Here is a 23,725-nt window from a genome sequence, read left to right on the forward strand (position 1 = left end):
TGTATTGCAACGATACATGAATGTACTATCGCCTCTATTTGTGTCGAGAGAATTTTTAAATAAGTGCGTCAAATTCATGTCTGTGCGCCACGGACTGTCCTTAAATAAACTTTAAACACGTCTTAAACTAATAAAATACATGCAATCTGGCATTACTATGCGATTCTTGTTTTCACTATTAAAACCTACCTTACATACACTCGTACACACAAAATGTATCGAAGTAACAAATGTGTGTTACAAGTAGCACATTATATTACTAAAACCACTTAAAACAAAAATAGATTACACACGCAATTAGGCGTTAATATATTCAACAAACCAATGCTGCAAAGCATGTTTAAATTAATATACAAACAACGTAAAATTACTTCGGAAACTACTTCAGTAAGTGTGCACACTTGCAATGAGTGCACACACATGTAACGGCTATCGCCGTATTTGCTTAATATGTCACAACTGATCAGACCCATAACATTTTAGTCCAGTCAAAATCGGCTCGAAATACACTTTTTAACTAGAAGAGCTGCATTTTGAGTATATGTAACTTTAGCCTGCCCAAACATTTACGTAAAATTGCAGTCCCCATAGTGTCCAGGCTGGAGGTAAAAACAGCAAATAGTACATTACGATACGTATGACAAATCGTTGTTTGTTTATTATCTGATTAAACAGGTTTCTTTATTTACGCGAGTAAAGCAATATATTTAGGTATACAGAAGCCTGCAGACCAGCTGACTAGAGCTAACGCTATGGTTGCATATCGTGTAGCGCGCATGCGCCGCCATGGATTGGAGTGTAGACGATCAAGCATTTTGACTGGACTAATATGTGGAAAACTATCGAGGACAAAATGCGTTTATAGCGTAAATTAAATCAAGCTTATAACTCATATAATCAATTAAGAAATCTCCCTCTGCGTCAAGAGGAACGCTGATTTATTTGGCAATAACATGAATTAAAACCACATTTAAACCCATGCTTCCCCATGTATGTCTGGTGAGTGGGAAAGAGATCGTGGACAATCCTCTCCATTGTGTCCGCGTCCTTCGTCTCGGGGGGATTCCAGGCGCCAAGTTTGCGAGTCACTATCTTGTAGCCTTCCCCCCAGTGGTCTGACTCTACTTCGTCTTCCAGTCGTCTCTCCAGATGTCTTCCAGGACTTTTAGCTTGTCTTCGTATTCGCGCGCGCTATTGTTCGGAGAAAGATAGACACTGACAATAGTGACAGAGCCCACCCTTGTCCAAGCATAGTCTTCTCCGGCCCACTGTCTATAATCCGCGCCGCGTTCACCCCTCGCACCCACACCGCCGCCGTGTTCGAGCTGCTAGCGATCCACGATGGCTCGGAGAGGTTTCTGTACTGTTCGCTTATCACGAGTACATCCGCGTCCGTTTCCGCCGCAATTTGTGGGAACAGCGAATGTGCGAAGCTGCTCCCGTTCAGGTTGCATTGGAGTATTGTTAGGTCCATTTTGTCTGTTTCGTCCTGTATTCAGTCAGGGCTGCCTTAAATGCTGCGGACGAGGCCGTGCCAGGCACGTGTGCTAGATCTTGGTTGGCTCGCGCCGCACAGAGGAAGCAGGAAGACGCGCTTGTGTACGCCTTGCCTACATGCCCCTTTCGGTCGCATTTCCAGCAGCAGTCTCGTCTGTCCGGTCCTTTGCAGTCCACCCTCACGTGTCCATAGCCAAGGCACCTGTAGCACCTCGGAACGCGAAGCCTGGATCTGATCCGGCAATTAATCCACCCGATTTTAATTCGGCCTTTCTTAAGTAGATCCGTTGCCTCCTTCGCGTCAAACTCACAGACAGCTAGGGCTTGTCCGCGGTTATTCGCGTCAAAGATGTGGACATTTCGGTCAGTCGCGGTCCCCGTTTCGCGGTTGATCGCGTCCGCGACGTCCTGTACTGTTGTGACGCAGTCCAGGTCCATGAATTCCAGTGTCACCTTGGAAGTCCAGTCCCTTACTGTGGCAGTCTGTCCTAGTACGTTTTGTAACGTCTGCTGTTCTTTGTCAAGCTGTAGCAATACAGAACCGTCTTTGGTCTTACGAATAGCTCGTATGTCCACTTTACTGTCCGTCAAATTCACTCTCTGTCGCATAGAAAGTAGAACGTCCGCGTACGTCTTGCCCTCTGCTAGCTTGCAAATCAAAATTGCGCTTCGCCTGGGTTTCAGGTTTGGGCGATCTGTCTTGCGCGCTGTAGGCTCTTTTGTCTTTGTCCTGTTTGCTTCAGCAGTATTTGTCTCTGTTTCCGTGGCCGCCTTTCGTTTCTTTCGTTTCGTGACGGTTGTCCACGTATCCTTTGCCGGTAACTCCTGCTTGTCTGAAGTTCCCGGTTCCGGAGTGGGGGTTTGTCTGTCCCGTTTACGTTTGGGTCGTGGCATTTTTTCCGTGTCCGTCATTGTATTTCTGTGAGAGTCTGTCGCAGTTGCTTCATACGTTGGCGTTCATGCAACCCAACCTCACCAGCTTCATAGATCTCACACATTCCATCCGTAATTACGCGACTGACATTTTTTTGGACGTTTGTCTTCGCCTTCATCTTCACCAGGTTGTTGCGTATTATGAGTAGTTGGTCTTCCAACTTCCTCTCTGCATCCTCCCAGTTTTGTGGCTACCCTCCGATTATATCGCCCGTCCCTTTACGATTTTGTGCCGCGGTGTCATTTATAGTAGCCAGGCTACCTACCAGGTTCTTACTTTTACCTCCGCTGACCGCATCTCCGTCTGCAGGCACGCCGTACCCCACCATCCTCAAATTGCTCCGTTCGGTTGCCTCATCCATGCTGAAATCAAACTTCGTCCTGGTATGTGTCCGACCCCCTGGATCCCCCCGTCTATGGAGGCAGCTGACATGGCCCAAACACATGCCTGCAGACGATGCCAGACTAGGTACATCATACCAGGATATAGAACCCACTGCCGCACTAGCCCACCTCCGCTCTCTCGAGCTTCCCACCCCCGAACAAAAGTGTTCAGCTCTCTGGAGAGTTTACAGCAGGCGTCACACGACAGCAAGCACTCACCAAGCCGATTGATCGGTGCTGGCTAGGCAACCGACCGTCTTGCTGTCAGCAGGAGCCAAAGGTGGCTCGAGTCACTTCGGCACGCAGCCTAAGATCGTCTCCCTACCCAGGATCTCCTTTTGGCAGCTCACGGGTCGCACCGCACGGCCAACACGGCGGTCCGCTTGATTAGTTTGAGAGCAGCCTTCCCCTGACTTAGACGTCAACAATTATTATTATTTTTATTATTATTATTATTATTATTATTGTTGTTATTTTCACGGTTAATATTAAACTTAAACTAGGGAAATCTAGTAGCAAATAAAAAAGATAAAAGAAAAAAAATCCTTATAGCAATCACCCAAGCCAGACAGCTATAAACTCATAAAACGGCTAATTTTTCTTTCCCGCCACACGTACGGAAAAATCCAACCGACCGTTTCACGACTAGACCTTTCTTGAAACCCCGAGCACATGGCCTATTTGGCCAGTTTTCTTTTTTCTCTCCCTTTAAAAGCGCATTCTCTTTCGTTCGTGTACAACGAGCGCGCATAGAACGCGAATAAACTCTCATTCAAAACCAAAACGGCATTTTATAATCCGTCCTCAGTATATATTTTTCTACATGACACAGGCCCAACATAACTCAAGCACAGAATATTTCTTTGAAATCACTTAAATAACCTAACACTAGGAAAATCGTTTAAAAAAAATATATATATAAAAGAAAAATTTATGAATACACTAGAATAGAATGTATTAATAAATTTACACTCTCGTTTATAATCACGTTCGCGTACTTAATTCTGTTTTCAATTTGCCGAATTGGGATACACGCAAGAGCTGAAGTATACAATTTACACAGCCAAACGTGATAATGCTACAAAATAATCCAGGATTGCTATCAGAAAAAATCGCCTATATGTTGCTGTCTAACATAGATTGGAAAATTATTTAGAAGGTGAATTTAGAATCCTACTTCGAAACAGGCGATCGGCTACTAAAACAATGCAATACCATACTATCGTTGTGCGACAAAACTTCATCAGTCTGCCCGCATAACCAACTAATCAAAAGCTATATTAAACAAATCCAGGGGACCAAAATGCAATCGGAAACAGTTATAGATTTGCTAGTTGGCCTTGATTTGTCAAAAACATCAAGACAACGCAGGTCAGTTCTGCAATTCGTTGGTCAAATAAGCAGATTTTTATTCTGCACAATGGATGAAAAAGCACAAAGACATATGGAAAATTTAATTGAATTATCATCCAATGACACACGCAAGACAGCGAAGCTGTTAGGTCAACAAACGGAATTGGTAGAAACGGAATTTCAGGAAATAAATATCAGAATAAACAAATTAACTAACGTGGTTTCGAACATTTCTAAATCTTTTGACTATTACTACAAAAGAGACACGCTTCAGGTGGCAACACAAATTCTAGGCCAAACTGTCATGCAATACAAACTTGACAGAGAAATTATTACAAACGCTATATTATTCGCCTTGCAGGGCGCATTACACCCGCGTTTTATATCTCCAGACCCCATTTACAAGTCTGCCGAATTAGTAAGAGAAACTGTCCCGGATGCGGTTTTTTCGAGCAGCGACAAAATCGACAAAATAATCCGCTTTACGGCCCTCAAATTCCATGGGCGATAAGTGCGCCTCTGCCGATCCCATTGCGGGCGTCGGATGTCAACTATACCCAGAATCAGAGAGCTCTTCGACAACTCGAGCCCTCAACATAAAAAGAAAACACACCATGCGCTGCCCGATTTTGTAAACAATGACGAGCCTCAGAAAAATCAGTACTCCTCGAACCGTCACACGTAACACATAGCTCGAACGTTTCTAGCCAACATGGAGAAAATACAGCATATACGTGAAATCATCGACTCTCTCAAAGTTCAATTAACGTTACTGGAAGACCTAACGCTTGAAGACACCGCAACTAAGAACATGCTGGAGGCCGCCATTTGCAATTTAAGAGTGTCCATGCTAAACTTGGAACTTATTGCAAACAACATCTTTAAAAAAGTAGAAGAAGAGGAGGAGAAGACACTGCAACCTGTCCCGTCAACTAGTGGCACACAGGGCAAGGCCGCGATTTACACAGAGACAGTATCCGACCAATCTTCAAGTAGCGCTAGTGAGGATATAATAAAAAAAAAGAAAAGTGCACTTTGGAGAGTAAGGAGATAGGAAAAGAGTAAATTAAAGCGGAAACGGCATAGTGAGAGGCAAAAATTGAAAAAAGCAGTGAAAAGTGAATTTCTCCGTAAAGCTAAAATGTGCGCACACAGGGATGCATTCCCAAACCCGGAGGTTATAAAGTATAACAGCAGTGATGAGCGCAGTTTGGAAAGCGCACCGCTCGCCTCCCGCATAGGCGCTAATCCGGTCTCGGTCATAAAACGGCTAGCGGCCGAAAAAGAATCCTTTGCGGTCCCGTCTATACAGCAGGGTACACAGTGCGTGAGGTGCGGCACCAGATTCAGGAAATCAAAGGAGGAGGAAGCAGAATAAAACATGGACATTCGAAATGAACAGTGGTGGATATGCAGATTATACAGTAATCATACGCATAATTCATACATGACAAGGCACGAAATACAGCAAGGACCGCTGTTCGTTTGCAGGACATGTGCTAATACAAGATCAATGATAAACTCAGGATCCTGCAACAAGAGCAATAAACCAAGAGTTAAATCCAATGTCGTGGTGTACGTGCACATAGCACCTGTGAACTCGGCCGGATCAACCACCCAAGCTGCACCATTCCAATCTACCTCACAAACGACGCAGCAGTGGAGGAACAGTAAGGAAACCTTAACAGAGACAACAAGTCTCAGCTGCGACACATGCGAGGATTCTTGCATGGGTCCTACCTGCAGCTGCAGCAGTCAAAGTGGAAGTGATTAGTGAAGTGTGTAGTGCGAACGAAGTGTGAGGAAGTATGAAAGGTATGGGCTATGATAGCATTAGAATATAACTAATTATTATTAAAATTTATTAAAATCACGACATTTTAATGCATATACAGTATACACTATATGAGATCCAGTCTTAAAGTCAGTAAAAACTTCAAACATTTTAGTTGCAAAATATTTAAATATAAATTTCATTATTTTAGTAAATTAATATTCATGCAATTTCGTGTTAACGCAAAGATAAATTTAAAAATGTAGACTACGTAACAACAAAACTAACAACTGAAATTTTTTATCATAATCTTTCGCTTGAAATATTAAAAATAGGGAATTTAATATAATCAAATTCACGCGGCAGCAGAAAATAATCACGTTAAAATATTTGTAAGACAATAATATCAAACCGCTCTCAAGGTTTCATACATGCAACTTACAATGAAATTAGCATAGTTAAACGGTTAAAATCACACATGAAAATATCAAAAATTATTACACGTAATTAAATCAAGTGGCGCGGTAGCGCCACGAAGGCGAGTTTGAGAAGCAGACGAAGCCGCGGCGCCCGTGACACTATTTACTTCTATGTTGGTGTAGCAATTTTTCATTGTAAAGAAAAATATACTTATGCTTATTGTACTTAAGTTATTTTTACGTATCAACACATATCTTGTGATAAACTTTGATTTTCAAGAAAAATATTGTTGGCCAACAAGTCGTTTTTTAATAAAATAATCGTGTCTGGTTGCAAATGCTCAAATTTTTTTTTTCAGTATCTCAATTTTGTTCAGTGTGATCAGTGGTAGGACCGTGAAGTTGGCCGCAGAAAATATTTTAATTCATTATTTATAATTTTTTATAATCTAATTCTGGTTTTTCGACTTATTTACATATTTATGTTATGCTTAACTTTGATTTCCGACAAAAATATTGACAAAAAAAAGCTTAAATCGTGTTATTTCTCATTTTTTATACACGGTATGATCAATCTGACCAGTGTTTAGACCGTGAAGGCGGCCGCACATGAGGTGTGAATATTGCTTTCCCACAATTTTCTTTGATTAAGCTGGCTCGCTGCCTGAGCCTGATGCAATATAGACGATCCTGCTTTTCTAATAATTTAATTTTTATACGTTTATTTTTGATAAAACTCAAAATTTGATATTATAAAAAGTGAAAAATCATGGATCTTAAATCATACTTCACAACTGATGAAGAATTCAAAGAATTGGAGGATCGAGATGCAACAACGTAATTACTCTTATTTTTCATTATATTTTTGAGGTTATGTTTTATATTTTTCAAGTTATTTTTTATTGTGTAAATATTTTTTGTGTGCACTTTTACTTTTTAGGAATGTCACTGGCTACATTGATGCTATAATAGCTCCATGCGAAGCAGGAAAAGATGATGAATTGTTATTTAAATTTACATTATCAAACGATTCTAAAAGAATTGAGATTCTTATATGGGGCTTTGCATTAATCAACAAACACTTGAATGGCTTTATTTCCAATCGAGTAAGTAAACAATTTTTAACTGCTCTTTTTAATAATAATATACGCTCCTTCATTTGCTATCCATATTTATATAGGTCGTCGAAATAAATGGTGCTTATTGCCGAGCTGTAGCACAATCCAAAGCAAGAGAAATCCAAAATTTAGTTCCATTTGAAATTGTTGTTAAAGAATATACGGACATATCTTTTTTAGGCTACTATAAGCTTAAACGTCCTGTTGGAAACGAGGTACAGCCAGTGACTTTTGAGGACATACACAAAGTTCAAGGATTGATTGGTATGTATATTTTAATCATAACTTCTTTCATGTGTCTATAATATATTTTATGTCATTAATAATTGTTTGTTTCAGAAATTTCAGGCTATATCAGATCTAAATTCTTCATTACACACAATCGAAATGGCAATATGACCTATGGCGTAGGTGCCATAACAGATAAAACAAGAAAAATTACTGTTCAAATAAAACAATTTCTAGAATCCAAACTTGAACTGGGAGATTACGTTACGATTAGAGGATCAGTCACAGGCAAAGGTCATAAATTTAATAAGATATTTTTATTTTCATTTTTTAAATATATATACTTTACTCATCAATGATAATTTTTTTATAGATGATCTTGTTACTATTATGTGTAATAGTATGAATGATATTAAATTAAATGCTGAAAAAAAATCATTGCCACTACAAGAAGTTCGACGTGGAAACAGACCAGTGAAGCGTGCTCGCATGGAACAAAAAAAATCTTAAATTTTTTGATTTTACGATAGTTAGACATAGTTTTCATTTTCAGACTTTCTCATAGTATTTTTACAAAGTTCTTCAGAGGTTGTTTCAAAGTTTTTTATGATGACTTAAACTACGTTACAAAGATACACTCCTAAGTCATGCATGTTAAAAGAATGATATGCATGCAAATGGTTGTATGTTTAAAAGACTATTTCTAAGAGTTGGACGTTTTAAATTATTTTAATATAAATGTTAAAAATATTAGCATACGCAGTATTTTTGAGAAAAAAATAGTACAATTACTCTTAAAAGAGAGACAAACGACTAATTATTTATAAATATAATTAGAAAATATTAGCATATGCAGTATTTTAAGGTTATCATATCCAGTATTTATTGAAAAAAGATTATTCAATTACTTGTTTAAGTGAGAAAAATGACTAATTATTTATATAGATACAAAAATGTGATGTGATAATACTTTGATCTTTGAAAGTTTCTAATAGCTTTAAATAAAGTTGCGTTAAAATATGTAGTTTTGAGAGTACGATTAAGTACTTTGATATTGAACAATAGATTCAATATAATAGTTTAATAACAATGTTTATGTACGTTAATATGTGGCTTTAAAAGTACGTATTACTTTTATTTTTGTATAACAATCTGTCAAGTTCAATAAATATTTTCAAAAAATAAAAACTTTACTGTTTGTTTGCATGTGCATCTTATTCTGTAACATATATATATATATGTATACATTGCACTTAATATAATGGGTATAAAATACGCATAAACAAAATATAAAATTAATTTTATTAGTCATGTTTTGTCCAGAATATTTTATAATCAATCAAATTATTTTTCAGAAAAACTAGGTATCCATACAACTGGGGGTTTTAAAAGTTTACTGCTCGTGTCCATATGAGCTACAATATGCTTCAGTAAATTTGTTTTATATGCAAATTTCTTCTTACAATAATTGCATGTAAATTCATTTTTAAAATGAGTCAACTCATGTCTTTTTAAGGAATCCTTTCTTGCGAAAGGTTTGTCACAAATTTCACATGCATATTTACATATATTATTATGAGTCTACATATGCTTTTGCAAATGTATATTCTGAGAAAATCTCTTACTGCAACTATTGCAATTATATTTTCTTATCTTTTTATGAACATTTTCATGAACATCTTTCTGATTTTTGGTTTTAAAAGTTTAACAGCACGTTGAACATTCATATGGTTTTACATTTTCATGGATTCTAATATGAGTAGATAAATTTCCTTGTTGAGCAAAATTTTTGTTACATGTACGACATGTATATGGTTTATTTTGTTTGTGTACTCGTTCATGCACTGTCAAAATACTTTTATTTTTAAATGATTTTTTCAAAAACCACACTCGAACAGGGGAATCTTCTCAGTATTATCCATGTTTATATATATGATCTAGAAAGTAAATATTATTAACTATAAAGATTATATTTCTATTTTGTATTTTTTTATTTATTATTACTTTTTTGTACCTTATATATGTGATAATAAATAATTCTGTACTTTTTTAAACTTATTAAAGTACCACACAAGTATGATTTATGTTACTCTTTACTTTATGTTGTGTATGGCTGTGATACAAAAACTTGTGGGAAAGCAATGTTACATTTCAAAATTTGTGGGAAAGCAATATTCGGCGTTTTGCGCATGCGTGCGGATACATGCGTCCATCTATATAGTACATCTGTACATGTTTCTTTCATACGTGTGTGTATCACAATTTTATTTGTTATGAATTTTTATTTGTTATGAATTTTTATTTGTTTGAGTTTTTGAATAATATTGTTTAATATTCGCCGTGAATTTGTTTTTACTCTGATTTTTCCGAAATCCGTCCGAAAATATAAATTGTAGGATATATTTAAATATTTTTATATTGTGTTTACGTGCGATAAATTCTATTTGGTGATTCTAACCTATTGTGCCATTATATGTGTATATATGTACACACTTGTGGATGCACATATAAATATTATTTACATTTAATGTAAAATAATAAGATTTATTTACCATTCAAGTCCTCAAGATTCACCTCTTCTAGGAGCACGGTGTTATTCATAAAAAGGTTACTAGTTTATCTTACATATATTAATAATAATGGTACGCATAAAAACTATATAAATATATTAAACTCTGAGAACTATTATATCAATCAAATTTCAAGCCCTTGGGCTAATGCAATACTAAAATATTCCATTGTAATTAATAAAATGTAGAAAATCTCGATTTTTACAAAATTTATGCATATTGAATAGAATAAACTTTAAATAGTAGCAATAAATATTTTTTTCTTTTACAGTATATTTGAACGAACATATAAGTGAACGTTAGATAAAAATAACCCTACACCATATATGAAACATCTCTACACAAAAATTGACTACACAGACAAATTCTACACATACATTTACTACACAGAAATTATCCTACACATATTATTGTTTATTTTACTCCACCGTAAAACTCTACACAATTATAAAACTTAATTGTTGTATATTTTTGTACCAATAGATTGTGCGATTGTGTAGTTTTGCTGTGGAATAAAATAATCAAAAATGTGTAGGATATTTCTATGTAGTAAATTTATGTGTAGAATTAGTTCTTGTAGGCAATATTTGTATGGAGATGTTTTGTGTATGATATAGGGTTATTTTTGTATACAGTTTATCCAGCGTTCTAAGGTTCATTTTATAATTCAATCTGATTGATCAATTGGTTTACTTTATTATTAACATTCAATTACGACATGCATGATTATTTAGTTACAAATTATATCATCAAAGTCATACAAATTTTTTTTATAGAAAATAAAGTTGTGCAACTAGTCACTAGACTAATGAATACGCAGTGACATTTAAAATCTTATAAAATCTTACAATTTTCAGGTTTTCTAATACACAGCAGTGTATTCTCCAGTGACGGACAAAACCATGACCACAATCGTATTTTGGTTGCATCATAACTGATGATTCAAGTGGCTAATGGATTCGGAACTGGAAGTTTAGTCCCCAAACTTCACAAAGTAGGTTCATTTAGTAAAATATATAACATCCCGTGTGAAAAATTTAAATTCGTAAAGAGATGTCGTTGAGATTTTAATGAGATCTCATTACGAATTTCAGATATATGAGATCTCATATGAGATCTCATATGAGATCTCATATAATATTTTCATGCGGGATTAATTTAAGTTTTATATTAAATTGTTGATTCATAATTATTTTTTGTTTTGTTTTTCAGGTCTTGCCTTACAATGCTACTGTATATACAAAGTTTAATATGCTACTTCATAATACTGTATAACCAAGTGTCATGATTGGAATAAAAATGTATTCACATAAATATACTACGTTATAATACTGTACTAACGGTTGTATTTTCATTTATAAAATACCTTCAACAATTACATCCATTTCCACATATCCAAAACTAGCCTACCAACAGCCACAGCCATTAATAGCTATAGCCATTATCATTCACAGCCAATAACAGTTTCAGCCATAAACAACCACAGCCATTAATTACACAGAAAAAAATCATTTGGGTTTAGCTACAATTAAATATTTAGGGCATTCATTATTCTTTGGGATATATCCATAAATATTATTTTTTGGAACTACAGCAAATTATTTGTAACAGACCAAAATTGTTCGTACTTGACCCAAATAATTTTTTTATGTGTAATAGACACAGCCATTTAAATTCATAGCCATGAATAGTCTTATCGATTGTCTTTTTACATGCCTTTAACAGTTAAAGCCACAGCCAATAACTACTGCCATACTCAGCAATAAGCACAGCTTTTAATTACTATCTTTTTTCTATTGTTATGTTTATTGTTATTGCCGATTTAATATTTTCACATTTAGTTTATATTAGTCTGTTTTATGCTACGAAAAATTTATACTAAGATATTTGTATACTTTGTTGTAATTATAAAAATTATAAAATGGATAAAGTTCTTCAAAATTTTACTGAATTGGGACAAACCCGTATTACTACAGGTGATTTATTGATAGATTCAGACATCGATTTTTTTCTGTCTTTAGTAACAGCATTTTCAAAATATAAACCGTTTTCATCTTTGTTGTTACACCACGGGTTTGTTTCTGCAATTCCAAAAAATCTTAAGCATGTGCAAATAATATATTTATCAAGTAACGATCCAGACAATGCTGGGCATTGGGTAACTTCTTACTATGACACTGATCATATTTATGTTTTTGATTCGATAAATAATAAAATCATGCACAAAGATTTAGAAAAGGCCTTAACAATTCTACATCCTTATTATTTCCAAGAAGGCAAAGACATTATTCTACCAAATGTTCAACAACAAAACAATTCCAAAGATTGTGAGGTTTTTGCCATAGCTTTTGTAATAACCTTATTATGCGAAATAAAACCAGATTTTATTACCTACAACAAACATATGATGCGTAAACATTTATTGGAATTACTTGTTAATAAGTGCATTGCCCATTTCCCTTGTAATACTATACCTATTCCTATGCATTTGCAGCCAAGAAAATTGTATAATACAAGTATTATTATAAATAATAATTGTCTAAACGATGAACATGTAGATTATTTTCATAAAATGTTACAACAAACTTCTATGTATAAACCATGCTCTACGTTATATTTACAAAATGTTTCTAAAATTTCACAAATACATGAACATAATAAACACATACAAATTTTATTTCAACGTGGTTCTACAGTAGGCCATTTTATTTGTACATATCGGAAATACTGGTTTTTCAAGTGCTTGTCGTTTCGGATTTCCTCGTCCTGTAACTAATAGGATAATTTTAAGAGACGTATCTGTCGCTATTGCGAATCGGAATAAATTAAAAAATAAATCTCGATTTTACGATCTACCTCGAACAACAGATGAACAAAACATCAATGACTATATGCCTTCTCTTTTACTTATTTGGGAAGGAAATAATGATGCTCAATATATTGGAGAATCATCTTATTTGTTGACAAAATACGTAAGTAAATATGGAACAAAAGGTGAAAAGAGTAATTTAGATTTTGAAGATATAAAATCGAACAAACCTTTGTTTAACCGTCTCTGGGCCTTTGCTGTACGTGCTTTACAAAATAGAGAATGTGGAGCTATATTGAAGCTGCTGATGTTTTGTTAGGACATCCTTTGCATAGTACTGACCCTGACACAATTATTAAATGGTTAAATGTTAATATTATAAGGGGTAGAAAATTAAAACCATTTAAAGAAATAAAAGATCTTCCAGAAGATTCTACAGATATATTTTATGATTCTTTCATAGATAATCATTATCCCAACAGACCAAAGGAATTAGATTCATTATGCTTGTATGATTTTGCTAAGTGGTTCGAGATTTCGAAAAAAAACCAGTTTATAAAGCGGAATTTTATGAAATGTCAAATGGTTTATATTGTAAAAAATGAAAGAAACCTTATTTAATAAATCACTATAACTTTAATCCAGATAATCAGCCAGACGCTTACTCTACCACGCTTTGTTATTATTATTCACACCTTGGAGAGATTTAGATGAATTAAAACACTCCGATGAAACATATTGTGAATCTTTTAGAAAACAACAGCATCAGTTAGCAGAAGCAATGAAATACCACGATAAATGTGCAGTTATTAAAGAAGCAATGGATAATATGCAGAAATTAGTTCAAAATCAATTGGAGCAAAATGACACACCTATACCTCAAAATTCAGCTCATATACCTGATGGCTGCGTACCTATTGAAGTAGAAAATGCTATGAACGATTTTCAAGCTGTAGTAGAAAAAGCTATTGTGAGTCAGCAAGATCTACAAAACTCTATTGCAAAATTTAATACTGATCAACTTAGAGTTTTTAACAAAATCACTTCAATTTTACAATCAAATGACAAAATATTAAGAATGTTTGTAAGTATGGTCCTGGAGGAACAGGTAAAAGTTTTGTCATCGAAAATTTAGTTTCGTGGAATAAAATATATCGTAGTAAAGATACAGCTGTTACAGCTCCTACTGGGATTGCTGCATATAACATACAAGGACTTACAATTCACAGATTATTACAACTTCCAGTAGAACACGGTGGTACAGCTGAGTACAAAGAATTATCTGGAGCAGCTTTAAAACAAATAAGACAAACATTGCAAAATGTTGACTTAATCATTATAGATGAAATATCAATGGTATCGAATATTACTTTCATGTATATTCATTTGCGTTTAACTGAAATATTCAATACTTCTGATGATGAAAACGGATGGTTTGGAAAAATCAACGTCCTTGTATTTGGTGATTTATTACAACTTCCCCCAGTTCGTGAAAATTTTGTATTCGTTGGAGTGAATAAAAAACAAATTGAAAAGTATATTAAATCGATGATTACTTTTAATTTATGGGAGCTATTTGAATACGACGAATTAACAATTAATATGAGACAAAAAAATGATAAAGCATACTCAGAAATTCTTTCACGTATTAGATTAGGTTTTATGACTGAGTGTGATATAAATATACTTCAAACAAGAAAAATTAATTTGACAAGTAATGATTATTCCAAAAATATTCAAGAATTGTGTACATATTTAAAACAATTACCAGCCAATACTGTATGTTTATTACCTAGAAGAAAAATGTGCAATGCTATTAATGATGCAATGATGCTTACAATTGAGAATGAAGAAATTATTCTTGTTGCTAATGACTCATACAAATGTGCTAAAAATTTAGAGAAAAAAGTCTTAAAAATGTTAAATGACGATGAAGACAATTACTGTGGTATTGAACGTGTAATTAAAATTAAAATTGGTTATCAAGTCATGATAAGAAGAAACATTGATGTTTCCATTGGATTAGTTAATGGAACAATCGGTTCTGTAGTTAATGTTTCTAAAGATAAATCTAAACAAATCACAAGTATTCGCATTGTATTACAATCTGGAATAGAACATGAAATACCTCGATTGGAATATAAATTTATTATTATGAATAAAATTTCAATTACCAGAGAACAATTTCCGATTTGTAATAGTTATGGAATAACTATACATAAAAGTCAGGGGTTAAGCCTACAAAATGCTGTCGTTGAAGCAGGAAATAATGTCTTTAGTAATGGTCAAACGTACGTTGCGGCATCAAGAGTAACTACCTTAGAAGGTCTGCACCTTATTAACTTTGATCCGTCATGTTGTACTGCAGACATATCAGCTATTCTTGAGTACAATAGATTACGAACAGAATATCGACCAGATCTAAATAACTTTGATATTCCACTAGATCGCAAAAAAAATCTAAATTTTAAAGTGTATGATACACGATGGTGTATTCCTAAAAATGCATTATTCACAGACTCTGAGAGTCATTTAAATCATATGTCTGATAGTACTTGGAATATTTGTGGTTTACCAAATAATGATGGAGTTTCTTGCTACGCCAACGCCTCTGCACAAAGTTTATTTCACTCTACAACTATTAGAAGAATTTTGTTACAACATCACCATACAGACATTCTAAAATCAGTATTTCAACAATATATTAATAAAACCAATGTTGATATCCACTTATTAAGAGAGTTCGCTGGAGAAGAATTTAAAACGCATATGCAACAAGATGCGGGCGAATTTTTATTATGTTTATGTAATAAATCATTAATATTACAAAATACTCTTAAAAATCATGTAAGTGAAACAATTAGATGCCCTGGATGCGATGAACGACAACATAATGACACGTGTAATTATATTCTTAATATTTTCTTGCCAGAAAATACTAGAACTTGTAAGTTACAAGAAATTATAGATTATAATATTGGAAATTGGCAAGACATTAATAATAATAATTGTGACAATGGATGTACTTTCAAAAAGATTAAAAAAATTGATTTAACAATCAGCAATACCGTCGTCTTTCTACAATTAATGTTATTCGAGCGTACTGATGAAGGTATAAGAAAAATAACTAACTTGAAAATAAATGGAATACCTACATGTAAAGTTGATATCAATGGTAAAAAGTATAAAGTTGTTAGTGGAATATTTCATCATGGTAATATACTTGAAGGTCATTATACTAATATCTTGCGACAAAACAACCAGTGGTTTCATGTTAGTGATATTAATGTTACAAAAAGGCCATGGCCGAAAGGTGCTAAAGATGCTTATATTTTATTTTTAGAACAAATCTGAAATACTGAACAAAAAATTTAGTAAAAAGGACTGAAATCTCTAAAAAAATTAACTTTTAAAAAAGTAAAAGGTTAGGCGAGTTTGATGTATTCCGCAACGAGAAATAACAGATAAAAAAGTACTGAGATCAATCAAACAAAGTCAAGTTTGTTATGTGTAATCATACGGAAGATGAAGCAAAAAATTGTTTTGTTCATCGAAGGGATTACTTCAGTTAAAGTTTAACTTATACAATGATCAATCAGAAACAACTCTTAAGATACTTACTACGTAACTTGCCATGCCCGTTTCATTTTTTTTATTGGTAAACAACTTAAATTTTCTTTTTGTATCTATTAGAACGTAATATTAATTAATTTATCAATATTTTAACTTTGCACATGTATTATATTAGTACTTGTAAAGGTATGCAAAAGTTGATATAAATCGTTGAGAAATTCATTGTTTCTACATATTTTTTATTCCTAAATGAATAAAATTTTCATAACTTATGTGTGATTTCTGTAATTTGTTTAAACATAAAGGGAAAAAATGTTACATCATATTATATATATTTTTTAAACTATGTTTACAAATCTGTGTCGTGTTATCTATATTGATAATATATCATTGTATCGAAATGAGTATTTTATAAAGTTTATGTACACAAATAAGTTACAAATAGATAACACCATAAGTAAAATGAAACGGGCATGGCAAGTTACGTAGTAAGTATCTTAAGAGTTGTTTCTGATTGATCATTGTATAAGTTAAACTTTAACTGAAGTAATCCCTTCGATGAACAAAACAATTTTTTGCTTCATCTTCCGTATGATTACACATAACAAACTTGACTTTGTTTGATTGATCTCAGTACTTTTTTATCTGTTATTTCTCGTTGCGGAATACATCAAACTCGCCTAACCTTTTACTTTTTTAAAAGTTAATTTTTTTACAGATAATAAATTAATTGAAAGTTGCATGGTGAACACTTACCTCAGAATTACCGGTGCATGCGCATTGATCAGTTATTGTTTATTCGTACTCATTTTTGTCTCTGCTCTCCATATGAGTGAGTAACAATGCATGATATAGGTTTCAGAAAAGTTGAAAAAAATAAATCAAATTTGCTGTATGTGTAGTAGTGGACAAGAGGAAGTGCTGGACAAAAATTCCACTTACATATTGATCACAATTTTTTGGATTACAATGTATTTTATTTTAAAAAAACTGTTAGGTACATTTAAAATTTTTCATTTTGGCTTTGCGCATAAAAAGTGAATTTGATATTAAGGACACAATATTTGAAATTATAAAAATCTATAAAACAATGTACTATTAAATTATATAAAAATAAAAATGTTCAGTATAAAACATCAAAGTTTATATAACTGCATGCTTAAATCTTCAGTTATACGAACAAAATCATCCCTCGACTCTTCAACAGTTGAATTCCATAATTCTTTTAAAAAATCTGTTCCAATACATGCTGCACAAGATTTATTTATTCCTTCTCTAACTTTCGACATCAAGTTTTCTTTATTAAGTTCAAATGGCTTGTCAATAAAACTAAATAAATTTTGGTTTGCTTTAAATACCATGTGCTCATATGACCTTGGTAATTAAACTCATTATTGTCTTGGACAATGGCTATGATTACGTCCTCCGACAATTGAAGTATTCTTTTGATATTTGGAATGATGCTGTAATCCATCTCAAAGACAAAATCAGGTTCTTCATCATCTTCATAACAATAAATTAGAATTAATCCATACTGAGCGCATCCAGACACAAAAAAGCAATATCTCTGATAATAATTGTTCCTTAGATTCACAGTAATTGTTCTTGTATAGACTTTCATGAAACGTGTACTATTCACTCGTAGAAAGAATGTTAATGCAAACTTCATTCTTTCGTCATAGTACTTGCAATTGAAACGTTTATTATTTAAAATCAACTGCAGTTCTTGTAGATCCATATTTTTTATAAAATTTTATGTACAACAATCACACGAACTGAATAACGTCGAAATTTTGAGGTGATTATAAAATTTCAACAACAGAAAAATTGAAACAATTAAAAATCGCATTGTGATAATAACGCTACCTTATTTTTGATTTGAATTAGATTTGAATGTGTTACATTTTTGTAATTTATTTGTAATACAAATATCATATAACATTACATAAATATATATTAGATAATAGCGATAATGATGAAACAATTTTAATTAGATTAATGTATCGCGCAATTTAACGCCTTATCATTATTTGCAAGGACATGCTTTTTGGCGCCATTTGCAAAACGGAAAAGAATTTAAAAAATTACGCGCCTCTTTCTGGTTTATGGAAAAAACAAATGAATTAAGTTCACTATTGTTTCTAGAATCTGTTACAATGCCGCTACCCTAAGCGGGTCTTGGGCGTTGTCGTCCATATCGGACGGGTGGGTGCCTATCACCACTACACAGCGCGTCCTTAGGTTGCGGATAGAGGAACAGCCCCTGAGAAAGAGGTTAGCTGCGAATAAATTGAATAAGCAGCCGCGGACAGCCGATAGGAACAGGCGTGGGTGTGATGAGCCCACACTATCGAACGCATTCATCTAGAAACACTACGCAAGCACCACAACAACAAAAACACTTCACATTATCTCTTATCTCTCAATCTATCTCTTTCATCACACATTACAAAAATGGGCAAAAACCCTGCTGCCGAGGAGGATGCGGGAGCGATGACAACTGCCCCGAAAGGGGATGTGTAGAATGATTCGTCACCTGGTCTTACGCGGTAACGATGCCAGCGAAGGCGCGCTGCCTTGCAGGGGGGCGTTAGGATGCGATAATGAAACCGTAGTGTGTCTGACGACGAATTGACACTGTCCTCGTCAAAGTCGGAAAGCTCTCATACTTAGTTCTAGAGAGGTATGGGGGTTATCACCTCTAGAACGGTGGACTAACCTGCGATCGGAACAGGATCCGAAGCGGGCGGATTTAACATACTATCATGGCTCAAAAAAATCAAAACCAGACCAAATGAGACTTAACGGTCGGAACCTGGAATGTTCGCAGTCTATACAGAGCAAGTGCGTTTAAAGAACTCGTAAAGGAAGCTGATAGGTACAATTTAGATTTGGTAGCAATACAGGAATCGCGGTGGCCAGATGGCGGAGTACTAGCATCGGGTAACTTCACGTACCTGTATGGGGCCGGGAGTGGGGGATCTCTAGGCACCGGATTTCTCGTAAGCAAAAGCATCATACATTCGGTTAAAAGTTTCAAATCCGTCAATGATAGGCTCTCGTACATCATTATCGAAGGGGAATGGTATAGATATGTATTTATTAATGTACACTGTCCTACGGAGGACAAAGAAGAAGAAGCTAAGGATCTCTATTACGAAACTTTAGAGCAGGTGATCGACCAGTTCGCATCTTACGACACAAGAATAGTATTAGGCGATTTCAATGCTAAAATAGGTAGGGCGGAAATGTTTAGGCCTACTATAGGGAAGGAAAGCCTGCACGAAGCCAGCAATGATAACGGTATTAGGGTCATAAATTTCGCGGCGGCAAAAGATCTTATAATCAAAACTACGTGTTTTAAGCACAAGAACATACACAAGGCAACGTGGACATTGCCGGACGGGGCCACACAGAACCAAATTGATCATTTCCTCATTGAAAAAAGACGTCATACTAATGTTCTTGACGTAAGGGCTTACAGAGGGGCAGATAGCGACTCGGACCACTTCCTAGTAGTAGCCAAATTAAGAGCTAGACTAGTAGCGAATCAAAATAGTAAGCGAGCAAACAAGATAGAAAGCTTCGACATTGAAAAGCTACGAGATAGAACAGAGCGAATTAGGTACCAGATAGAAATTAATAACAGGTTTCAGGCGATTGAAGAAGCAAACACATCGCCGGAGGGGAATGACGAACCGAATAGCTTATGAGGGGACATCGAAAAAACGGTAAAAGAGGCCGCGAACAAAGTACTGGGTAAAAAGAAAAAGCCAAAGAGCAAACCATGGTTTGACGAAGAGTGCGAACTCTGGTTTGAAAGGCGCAAAAAGGCTAAATTAGATAGCTTACAAAATAGAAGCGATAGGACCGTAAAAGAGTATTCTAACGTAAGGAAACAGACGAGCGCGATCTACAGAAATAAGAAGCGGAAGTATCAACAGAATCTTATTAGGAGAATAGAAACTAACAGTAAGGAAAATAACCCCCGCGAAATGTACAGAGGGATTAACGCGATTAGAAAGGGTTTTAGGAGTAGAGCGCAATTGATGAAGGACGAAAACGGGGACCTCGTAACAAATGACAACGAATTACTGTCGCTGTGGAAAAATTATTTCGATAAATTATTAAACGTGCACGAAAATAGCGAAGAATTAGGGGACGAAATTCACACTGCTGAACCCCACGTGGAGGAGCCGAGCTACCAAGAAGTAGAGGCCGCGATTAAAAAACTAAAAAACAATAAAGCCGCGGGAAATGGCTCTATAACAGCTGAGTTACTCAAATATGGGGGCGTCGAGCTCACTTTCAAAATCCATAAACTAGTATGTGCCATCTGGAAAAATGAAACAATACCCGAAAATTGGAAGGAATCTATCATTATACCGATTTCTAAAAAGGGGGATAAGACAGACTGCAATAACTATAGGGGTATTTCACTTTTAGCAGCGTGCTACAAAGTTCTGTCAAACGTAATACAAGCTAGACTCATTCCATTCGCGGAAGATATAGTAGGAGATTATCATTGCGCATTTCGGCGCAAGAGATCGACGAGCGATTAAATGTTTACCATAAGACAGTTGTTAGAGAAAAAGTGGGAATTTTGCGAAACCATACACCAACTATTTATAGATTTTAAAAAAGCGTACGACTCTATTAAGCGAAGCAAAATGTATCAAATTCTAGTACTTCTCGGTGTACCGAAAAAACTCGTGAGATTAATTCAAATATGTCTGAACGGAAGCACGGGAAAGGTCCGAGTAGGCGGTAATGTATCAGAACCCTTCAGGATACGCGATGGTTTAAAACAAGGGGATAGGCTCTCTACGGTGCTGTTCAACTTAACGTTAGAGTATGCCGTTAGAAAAATGCAGGTTAGCCAGCTGGGTGCAACGCTTAATGGAACAACGCAGATACTAGGCTTCGCAGATGATTTGGATATACTGGGGGATTGTAGGGAAATGGTAGCAGGAAACGCGGAAATTCTCATAATAGCTTCTGAGGATACAGGGCTAGAAGTGAGTGAATCGTAAACAAAGTACATGATTATGAATAAACTAGGCATCTGCAGAGGGGGAGGAAGACTCTATTCGGGTAATGCTTGCTTCTACGCCGTGAGCAATTTACTTAAGTCGAAGCTATTGTCTGAAAACGTAAAAATAAGAATATACAGGACTATAATACTGCCGGTGGTTCTGTACGGGTGCGAAACGTGGGCTCTTACTAAGCAGGCGGACAACCGTTTTAGGGTATTTGAAAATTAAGTCTTGCGAAAAATGTACGGGCCGAAGAAAGATGAGGAAACTGGGGAATGGAGGAGACTACACAATGATAAGTTACACAATCTGTACTCGTCATCAAATATTTACAGAATAATAAAATCACGCAGATTGGGATGGGCAGGGCACGTAGCGAGAATGGGAGACGACCGTACGGCAGCGCGTGTCATGAAGGGCAGGCCGATGGTAACGCGACCTCTAGGTAGACTTAGACGCAGATAGGAGGACAACGTAAGAGCGGATCTAGTAGAGATAGGACGGGTAGGGGTCGATCGGAGGGGTGCATCTTGGGTGGGGTTGACACAAGATAGGGCAGCGTGAAAGGCTTGCGTAGATCAGACGATGAACTTACGAGTTCCAAATGCCACTTAAAAAAATAGTGTGTGTGTTTGGTTTAGGAAGTTGTTTTGTTTTACGTACTTGTTAAGAATTCTCTTGTTACAAGAGTTTTACCCATAAATATACCAAAATTTACCACTGTGCGGCGTGATGATTTGATGAGAGTTTCGGACTGACTGATGAAATTACGCAGGTCTCGACCAGATCGGACTTTAAGTCGGTTTCCTTTTCTTGGGTATACGTGTCAATACTAAGAGTTTTTTGATCCTCTGCCCATATTCATTCACGGGCTTTAATAGGAGATCGTTAAGTGGAGTGGTAAGTGTCGCGGCATTTAGAATGAATCTTCGTATTGCGTATATATCAAGTAAACTTAGAGAAAGTGTAAAGATGTTTACTCAAAGATAGGTTTATTTAGAATGACAGTTATTATTTACAATCAATAATATGAAGTTGCATGATAAACAATAGAGTTTAAAAGAACGTTAATTGAAATATACTACATTTCCTCCCTCCTTTATAAAGATTTCTTGAATTATCATGGTGGAGAGTAAATAGTTGGTGATTTGCGTATCCGAGATGATCGTCGAATCGGCGGTGTGTTTGGAATAAAAAATAACTGTTCTTAAGGTTAACGTACAGTATGTTGATCTTGAGTTTGAAACGGAAATTCTTCTTGAAAAGTTGCAGAGGTAGATGGATTTTTGAACGAATCATTTACAATAGGTGGAAAAGATGCTTGAGTTATTGAGGATTGAGCTTTCGTTGTAGTCGTAGACATATCAACACTTAAAGTTGGTAAAGATTTTGAAATTGAAGATTCTTGTGTTGGCGTAGCTTGTATAGTCGGTGATTCTTTAAACGACACAGTCTGAGAAGTCGAAGAAGCCTTATATGATGGTGTAATTACTTCAGTATTAACTTCTTGTTGTGCACTCATAGATCTTGTAGTTACGTTATTTTTGTAAAATCGAGTACGACGTCGTGTGCTTGTGGTGGAAAGCGTTGTCAAATTACCACCAATTTTATCTTCAAAAAATGTTACTCTTTCTGGTTTCTTCCTTGTTTCTTCCCCTTCTTCTGATTTCTTAGTAAAAGCACGAATTTGATCGACGTGTCGTTTATACTTTTTTTCCATGTAACTGATTTTATAATGCAGATCTTCTAGACGAGAATTAATTTGTCCGGGATCTATTTATCTAATTTTGGATTACTGGAGAGAATAAACATGTTTAAGTGGTTTAAATTCTTGGTATACATTGATAAAATCAGCTTGATGTTTCTCAGAAATCTTCTCGTTGATAGGTTCGAATCTAACAAGATCTAATCGTGTGCGAATGTTTCGTTTGAAAAATAATAAAGCAGATGGTTGTCCAGTAGTTGAATGAGGAGCTATTTCTATATTGTCTCAAAAACTCATTCAAGTTCCGTTGCAAAGAACCTTGTGTC

The 23,725-nt window shown here is 35.2% G+C and overlaps 2 protein-coding genes and 1 long non-coding RNA gene across 17 annotated transcripts in view; 1 reads left to right on the top strand and 2 right to left on the bottom strand.

Moving 5' to 3' along the window:
• LOC100679361 (SNF-related serine/threonine-protein kinase) overlaps positions 1-23,725 on the bottom strand; it is a 738,484-nt gene that overhangs the window by 38,395 nt on the left and 676,364 nt on the right. The gene's annotated exons all lie outside the window — the stretch shown is intronic.
• LOC100115241 lies at positions 6,523-8,897 on the top strand. The gene is made up of 5 exons (XM_001599969.6): positions 6,523-7,197; positions 7,301-7,466; positions 7,541-7,742; positions 7,818-8,000; positions 8,080-8,897. Exons 1-5 carry the CDS (start codon positions 7,130-7,132, stop codon positions 8,214-8,216), a joined length of 756 nt encoding a protein of 251 aa, XP_001600019.2. The 5' UTR covers positions 6,523-7,129; the 3' UTR covers positions 8,217-8,897.
• Positions 11,505-14,618, bottom strand: LOC116417048. The gene is made up of 4 exons (XR_004227334.1): positions 14,456-14,618; positions 13,316-14,376; positions 13,133-13,228; positions 11,505-13,048 (listed from the first exon to the last, which is right to left on the bottom strand). It is a non-coding gene; the product is annotated as an uncharacterized LOC116417048 (long non-coding RNA).

Source organism: Nasonia vitripennis (assembly GCF_009193385.2).
Source record: "Nasonia vitripennis strain AsymCx chromosome 4 unlocalized genomic scaffold, Nvit_psr_1.1 chr4_random0003, whole genome shotgun sequence".
Lineage (NCBI taxonomy): Eukaryota > Metazoa > Arthropoda > Insecta > Hymenoptera > Pteromalidae > Nasonia > Nasonia vitripennis.

Bases quoted from the DNA above. Each gene is read 5' to 3' on its own strand.
- LOC100115241 (XM_001599969.6), top strand. From the start codon at position 7,130: ATGGATCTTAAATCATACTTCACAACTGATGAAGAATTCAAAGAATTG. The intron at 7,743-7,817 runs GTATGTATATTT...TGTTTGTTTCAG, and splicing joins CAAAGTTCAAGGATTGATTG to AAATTTCAGGCTATATCAGA. The intron at 8,001-8,079 runs GTCATAAATTTA...ATTTTTTTATAG, and splicing joins AGGATCAGTCACAGGCAAAG to ATGATCTTGTTACTATTATG.